This window comes from Apium graveolens, chromosome 2 (assembly GCF_009905375.1).
Source record: "Apium graveolens cultivar Ventura chromosome 2, ASM990537v1, whole genome shotgun sequence".
Classification (NCBI taxonomy): Eukaryota; Viridiplantae; Streptophyta; class Magnoliopsida; order Apiales; family Apiaceae; genus Apium; species Apium graveolens.
Window position 1 is genome coordinate 204,106,273 of NC_133648.1, and position 8,400 is coordinate 204,114,672.

The 8,400-nt window shown below is 35.8% G+C and overlaps 2 protein-coding genes across 2 annotated transcripts; both read left to right on the top strand.

Moving 5' to 3' along the window:
• The first annotated feature begins 3,186 nt into the window (after positions 1-3,186).
• LOC141696410 (uncharacterized) lies at positions 3,187-3,939 on the top strand. Its single transcript, XM_074500557.1, has one exon. The coding sequence runs from the start codon at positions 3,187-3,189 to the stop codon at positions 3,937-3,939; it is 753 nt and encodes a 250-aa protein (XP_074356658.1).
• A 10-nt stretch (positions 3,940-3,949) lies between these two features.
• On the top strand, positions 3,950-4,834 carry LOC141696417 (uncharacterized). Its single transcript, XM_074500561.1, has one exon. The coding sequence runs from the start codon at positions 3,950-3,952 to the stop codon at positions 4,832-4,834; it is 885 nt and encodes a 294-aa protein (XP_074356662.1).
• The last annotated feature ends 3,566 nt before the right edge of the window (positions 4,835-8,400 follow it).

An 8,400-nucleotide genomic window follows, 5' to 3' on the forward strand; every position in this document is an offset into this window, starting at 1 on the left:
TGGTATTCATCTCTGAGACTATAACTTGTGGTGTGTGTGTATATTGTGGGGTCACAGTACGCAGTAGTTGGTTGATTATTAATATTAAGTATTATTAAGGGAAATGGAACTCGTGACAACCCGGATCCCCGACGCCGGATATGGGGGTGTTACAAACTGTTTGTGCGTTAACAGATAGGCTCTGATACCACTTGTTAGGTCACACACACACTGTAGAGGGGGTGAATACAGTGTATAGTATAATCAAATCGAACTTTAATAACTCAAGTAACAGAAAACAAACTTTATTGAAACAATAAACTCTGTCACAGTATGGAACTGTTACCTCTCAGTGATGAACAAATATCACGAGAGCTGCCAGGGTTACAATGAATAAACTTCTTGAATATGATAACACTTATAGTGTAAACCCTATGTCTGTGTTTATATACTACACAGTTACAAGATAATCGCTAATTGATATGGAATATAATTCTGCTTCCTAAAATATATCAATAAGATATATTTTCTTCCAAGTATTCTATTCTTTATAGAATTCCTTCTTCATGCATATCTCTTCTTATGTTTGTCTCGATCTTCTTTCCTTTAATCAGCTGATGTCCTTATCTGAACGTCCTTCAGTACTTAAGTTCTGATATCCATCTTCTGATGATTATCTCCTGATAATATAAGTACTGATATCCTTAAGTCCTGACTTCCAGTAAGTACTGATTTATCCTGTTTAAGTAAGATCTGAAAACTAAACATAAATCATATTAGCCATGATATTATCAAATATATCTAACACTTTTCGCTTATGGTGATGTAGGATTCCACTTGAAAATTGCATTAATGGGAAAAAATGGTGGTCCACCTCCTAAAATTATTGAAGGTGATGATGATGGAGAGGAATTAAAACAGAGATGTTATGTTTCAATACGGGAATATTATGCCTACAAACTCATGATCAGACTAACTGAAGGTACTACATTACTATCATAAATGTTAAAAAATAAATTGTCAATTTTATTTTTTGATCATATAGGAATGTAAATTGATGATAGCTATATATAGATTGTAGAATGGTATTAATGCTATTTTTAAAATTTATTCTGTAGGATTAACTCCTCACTTGAGTGGTCATTTATGGCAACAATATATTGTTGATGCATTCACCGTAGTTGAACAATACCACCTGGAATGGATTAAACGGAATCAAAAAACTATTCGATCTCATCTATACAATTCAATACGCGACTCCTTGAGAAAAGGTGATTCTGATACAACATGCCAAGGAAAGAATGTAATTTTACCTGCTACATTCATAGGTTCTCGGAGATATATGTCCTAGTATTTTAAGACTATCTTGCCATAAGTCGTAGTATTGTCATCCATCATTCTTCTTGACAATGACCTGCAACACTAAATGGCCAGAAATTCAGAGTATGCTCCAACATATGTTAGGCGTTAATGTGTCAGATGCTCCTGATGTGGTTACCCGTGTTTTTAAAATGAAGCTAGATCAATTGGTTGATTTAATTGGTTGATTTAATACAAAATCAAAATTACTTTGGAAACTGCACCGGACGTGAGTAATTTAACGCTTTTACAAAACAACCTATAATAGTTGATTTTACACTGTATTCTCTACTAAATTATGAATTATTTGTAACAGTTATGTACGTGATTGAGTTCCAGAAAAGAGGATTACCTCACGCTCATATGTTAATTTGGCTACATCCTGATGATCGTCCCAATACGATAGAGCAGATTGATGATTTGGTTTGTGCTGAAATTCCGTATAAGGAAACTGACCCGGCCGGGTTCCATGCTGTTAAAATTTACATGATATATGGGCCATGTGGACAGGATTTTTTGTATTCTATGTGTATGTCGGATGGAAAATACGGTCGTCATTTCCCAAAGAGGTATATTCAAATAAATTACATGATACATGACCATCAGGACATACTTTTATGTATTTACAATGAATTATCCAAGATTTTTTGGAAAAAAATATCTTCATTATGGTAAATGTAAAAGGAGACCTAATTATATTTGTGTTTAAACCATCTTTACACATATGTACAATGGTCACACATTCTTTAATGACTGTGGATTTCCTGTTTATCGGAGGAGAAGGATGGACATGACTGTTGAGAAGAACAAGCAACAACTGGACAATCAATTTGTTGTACCTTATAATCGTGATATGTTACTACGTTTTCAGTGTCATATGAACTTGGAAATATGCAACAATTCTCACTCTTTGAAATATCTATTCAAGTATTGTTTGAAGGGACATGACACAACAATAATGATGATACGGAGGAAAAAAGGATTGCCTTCAAATTCAGAAAAAGGGTAAAACTATTGATGAGGTGAGACATTTTCTGGATGGTCGTTACGTTTGTGCATCCGAAGCTGCCTGGAGATTATTAGGATATGATATTCATTATCGGTATCCTTCCGTTGGTCGTTTGCCTGTCCATGTAGAAGGAGGCAAAAATGTTACCTTCAATGTTAATGACAGTTTGGAAGAAGTAGCAACTAAGGCATCAAACAGGAAAAGTAAGTTAGAAGCATGGTTTATGGCCAACAAAACTATTCCCGGTGCTCGGGAATACACTTACCAGGAGTTCCCGCGAGGTTTTACTTGGCTACCTGGGCAGTCTAAGTGGAAACAACGTGAAAGAGGGATTGTCATCGGAAGGTTAACAGAAGTTCATGCATCACAAGGAGATACATTTTTTTAAGAATACTTCTTTTGCGCAATGAATGTGCGACTTTTTTTCGTGATTTGAGAACTATTAATAGTCGAACATATAACACATATAAAGAAGCATGTGAGGTACTTGGTCTCCTTAAGGATGACAATCAATGGCACTCTGCACTTCGAGAAAATGCAGAATCTGGCATGCCTTTTCAGCTTCATTCAATGTTTGTTCATATATTGACCAACTGTCCAGTAGCAGATCCACTTAAATTGTGGACCGATAACTGGAAATTTTTGTCTGATGACAATTTTACAATAAACGGAAGAAGTCCAGTAATGTGGAGCTCAAACTTTCTGACGCTGATTTGGAGAACTATACACTTGTAGGTAAATTTTAAATATAATTATTCACATATCGTTTTTCTCCACATTTTTTTTTCAAAATAATTAACTGCAACATAAGCATCTTAACTGGATTATTTCATGATAACATGACAGAGGTAGAAAAGCTGTTAAATGCTGTTGACAAGTCTCTAAAAGATTTTCCAAATATGCCAAATCCTGAAGATATCTACATGCATAGTATGACTAACCGACTAATTGAGGAGGAGACCGGATATGACAAGAATCAACAATTTGAAGAGCATTCCAAAAACTTCCAGAGTTTAAATAGTGAACAACTACAGGTGTACAATTTAGTATTAAAAGCTGTAAATAAAGGAGAAGGAGGTCTCTTTTTTGTATATGGCAGTGGCGGATGTGGAAAGACATTTCTATGGAAATCATTATGCTGTCGTTTGTGCAGTGAAGGAAAAATAGTACTTCCAGTACCATCATCTGGCATAGATGCAACACTTCTTCCGGGTGGTAGAACATCTCACTCTCGATTTCACATCCCGCTAAAATTGGATCGATACTCTGTGACAGGTATTAAGCACGGATTCGACAATACTGAATTAATAAAGAATATCAGCTTAGTCATATGGGATGAAGCTCCAATGCAGCATCGCCATGCTTTTGAATCTGTTGATCACTGTTTTAGAGATATAATGGCATCAGTTCATCCTAGAAATAAGAATATTCCATTTGGAGGAATAACGGTTGTTTTTGGAGGCGATTTTCGGAAAATCTTGCCTGTTATTCCAAAGGCTTCTAGAACAGAAGTTGTGCAATCTTCTCTTAACCAGTCAAGCCTCTGGAACCATTGTAAAGTTTTTATACTGCACCAGAATATGCGTCTTTGATGCGGTATGAATGCTGAAGAGAACCAGAAAATTGCAGAATTTGCAAAATGGGTTCTTGATGTCGACGACGGCAAGGTGGAGAATATACATCCAGATAACATTTATAAGGATCCAGATCATCATTCCAAGGAAATATTTGGTGGAGAAGAAAACCAACATAGCGAAAGATATTGTTGATGTCACCTATCCAGATTTTACGAAAAACTACACTACTGAATCATATCTCAGGGAAAGAGCCATCCTCACGCCGACAAATGCAATTGTTGATGAAGTAAATTTTCATGTTTTAAATCTAATTCCAGGTATCACGCATTCTTACCTTAGCCAAGATTCTATTGATACTGAGACAGGAAATGATGATAATGACTATGAATCTTCTTTCCCAATTGAGTATCTCAATTCAATTAATATGCCTTCCATTCCGAAGCATTATTTGAAATTAAAGGTAGAAGCTATAGTCATATTGATGAGGAATCTTAACCAGATAATGGGTTTGTGTAATGGTACACGAATGGTTTTGACAAAATGTCTGAAGAATAGTGTGGAGTGCCAACTGTTAACAGGATCCCATGCAGGCACAAAGGTTCTAATACCAAGGATCGAGATGGAACCGACTGATACACATTTTCCTTTTGTATTCAACAGAATTCAATTCCCTCTGCAAATCTGTTTCACAATGACAATAAAAAAAAGCCAAGGTCAATCACTTCAGACTGTTGGGCTTTTCTTGCCAAGACCTGCATTTTCTCATGGACAGTTGTATGTTGTCATTTCAAGAGTCACTTCTCCAGATGGGTTGCATATTTTAATAGAAGGCGATAACGGGGAGACATGTAATTTTACTGCTAATGTAGTATTTGACGAAGTGTTTTATAATCTTCCTGTATCAGTATAGCATAATTGGTATCTTGATTCCATGTAATGTAGCGTGATATAGAAATTATGTTTTTCAGTTATCTTATCTTATTTTTATTGATCATAATCATTTACATGTGTATATCCTTGTTAGGTCACACACACTGTAGAAGGGGGTTGAATACAGTGTTTAGCACAATTAAATCGAAATTAAGAACACAAGTAACTGAACACAGATTTTATTCAACACAATAAACTCTATTACAATATGGAACTGTCCTCTTTCAGTGATGATCAAATTATCACGAGAGCTGCTAGGGTTACAAAGAATAATAACTTCGATAAGATAACACTTTTATTGTAAACCCTATGCCTGTGTTTATATACTACACAATTACAAGATAATGTTCTAATTGATATGGAATATAATTCTGCTTCCTAAAATATATCAACTAGTTATCTTTTCTTCCAAGTATTCTATTCTTCATAGAATTCCTTCTTCATGCATATTTCTTTCTGTCTTAGTCTCGATCTTCTTTCCTTTCAATCAGTCGCCTGCCTTATCTGAAAGTCATCTTAAGTCCTGATATTATCTCCTGATAAATATCTTCTGATAACTTAAGTTCTGATAACTTAAGTTCTGATATCTTAAGTCCTGACTTCAGTATAAGTACTGATTTCCAGTTAAGTACTGATTTGTCCTGTTAGGTAAGATCTGAAAACTAAACACAAATCATATTACACATGACATTATCAAATATATCTAACAATCTCCCCCAACTTGTAAATTAGCATAATATACAAGTTCAACAGATATTTGATGATGTCAAAAACATTAAGTATAAATGCATGATAATTTGACTAGATAACTACAACTTACAGTCCTTTCAACTTTACCATCTTTAACTTCTAATAACAGCTTCAGTCTGTATACATTTCAGAATTTAAGCAGTTTTAGATCTTTGACTTGGCTTCAATTTCTGATCTCTTTGATATCAGGAGTTGTTCTGAGATAGTTCTTCAACAAACATCTCTCAGCATATTCAAGTTCATTGACCATCCTCCTTTTAGCATTTATTAATTCAGCTGTATCGTCACCAGTTTGAAAAATAGCTGCTCTGAGATCATTTATCTTAGCTTTTCTTATTCCTGATCTAGTCTAATTACATATGCCTTGTCAGACTCTAGATTGAATTCCACAGCCTTATAACCCAGAAAAGTAGTTATGATCTTAGCAGAGTTAGGCTTCATTTCAAAAATATCACCTTTGTGATCTCTGTACTTGGGACAGTATGTGATGTCATACTTTACATAATAAAGCTTCTTCTCTCTTTGAATTTGAGACTTTAAATAACCTGCAGCACTATCTGTTATTCTGTCTTTCACTTGAAGTAGGAATAGAACATGTTCCAGTTCCTCAAAATACTTCAGTGGTATAGCATTCTGCCTAATATGGTATACCCTTCCATCTGTCATAAAATATGACAAGATATGTTCTTTCAAAAAGGTATGGTAAACCATTTGTACAGATTCAAGTCGATTCAATCTTTCAGGACTTGCTCTAACACCTGGTTCACTTAAGGAATTTGGATCATTGGTAGTGTTATATACTCTTCTTTCATCAGAACTACCCAATCCATATTTATCTCTTGCTTCCTTTCCTGTAACAACTCTTGCTTCAAAACCACTTGTCGCAGTCTTCAAAGGTTGAGCCTGTTTAGCTTTGGTGAATCCTGGTAGGAGTATCTTTGAAGGTTTAACATGAGCAATGTCAGAGGTATCCTTTTCCTTATCTTCTGATATCAAGCCAACTTGAGCTATGTCAGAGGTTGCTTGCTTCACTGTCATATGAGAACTTACTACATCTTGACTTTGAACAACATGAGCAATGTCAGAGGTTGTTTGAAAAATCTTCTTATGCATCAGAGTAAGATTAACATCTTCTTCATCATCAGTTATTTCTTCATCCATGACTGGCATATAAACCTTTACAGGTTCATCAACTTTTTCTTTGCCCTTGGACCTTGGATCAATTTCCATTTGTGATTTGACTTTGATTGCCTCAGAATTCGTTCTTTCCTTTATCACAATACCCTTAGGTTTTGGAAATTTCTTTTCAACAACAGAAGCTTTAGATTTTGTCTTGACACCTTCTGCTTTGAGTCTAGCTTCTTCTTCCTTTAGACTTTCAAAGTCCATTCCTGGATTTGCTTTAAGAAATAACTCCTTTGAAATTTCTTCATCAAGTTCCAGATGTTCACCAGAACTTATCCTTTTACCAGTATCAGAACTTATTCTTCTCCCAGTATCTGAACTTGTTCCTTGACTTGTAATTCTAGCTTTACTTGATGAAAATCCTTTGCCTTGACCTTGACCTCTACCCTTTTTAGAGTTTCCCTGGTCATCATTTCCATCATCCTTTCCCTTCAGTGTCTGAATAGATTTGCATTTGGACTTAATCACTTTCTCCCCCTTTTTGGCATCAGCGGGTAAAAGAAGAGAGACAAGCAATTCCACTGAGGATTGGATCTCATTGAGTTAATTTTGGTGAGAAGCTTGATTCTTCAGAATTTCTTCAATTTCAGTTTGTTGCTTCTCCTGAGTTTTCTCAAGGTAGGCAATTCTGTCAAAGGCTGGCTTGAAAAATCTATTCTTTTCAAGTTTCACATTCATATCTTGCTGGATCAAAGTTTCTTGAATTTTATTCACCTTGGCATGAGTTGTCGAGTGTTGACCTTGAAGGTGCCTAGTACTCAATGCAGTAACTCTCAGATGTGCCTTGAAATCATCATTTATCAGCATTTCATCAGCTTTTGCCAGATGCTGAGCAAGAATCTTTTCAGAAGGAACAAAACTAACTGTGTTCCATTCCTTAGTCCACTCCTTTCCTCTAGGAGTTTCACTCCAAGGTACTGGTGCTTCCTTAACAAACTTTTTGATTAGATCAGCTTTATGAACTGTTTGTTGAGGTGCATGTCCTGATGGACCAGCTGCATCAGTATCTAAATTAGCAGCAGCTTCACCAGTAGTTTCTTCATTGACATCATCAGAACTTGTAGATCCTGCAGTATCAGCATCCTCTGATAAAACAGCAGTATGAGAGGCTATAGAGGCTTCAACATCATCCTCTAAATTCTGATCTGCAGCCAGGTTCTGATCAACATCCAAAATTGATGTTATTGGTGGAGTGAGTTGAATTGGTGGAGCTTCCAAGTACAAAAACCTCAGGCACAATCAAGTTATCAATATCAATTTCAACACTTGTACCTGGTTCTTCAGTATGTACTGGATCAACTATAGGCGATATAGGAGGTGTAGGAATTCTGTCTTGAGCAGTTTCTGGTTGTGCAGAAGGAAGTGATTCAATAACAATTGGTTTTGTTGAGATCAGAGATTCCTGATCCCCTTCCTTAGCTGCTTCCACTACATCCTCTGAATCTGACTCAACTATGTCCCTGTGAGCTCTCTATTTCTTGAACTTCTTCAAAGGTGGAGACACTGTAGGAGCTTTATCATTAGAATTTAACTTTATAAGCCTTTTGAGGAGCCTAGAACTCCCAATTACAGTATATTTCTGAGAAGAAACCTTCTCAGCTTCTACAACAA

Excerpts from the sequence above, each read along its gene's own strand:
- LOC141696410 (XM_074500557.1), top strand. The coding sequence starts at position 3,187 with ATGACAGAGGTAGAAAAGCTGTTAAATGCTGTTGACAAGTCTCTAAAA.
- LOC141696417 (XM_074500561.1), top strand. The coding sequence starts at position 3,950 with ATGCTGAAGAGAACCAGAAAATTGCAGAATTTGCAAAATGGGTTCTTG.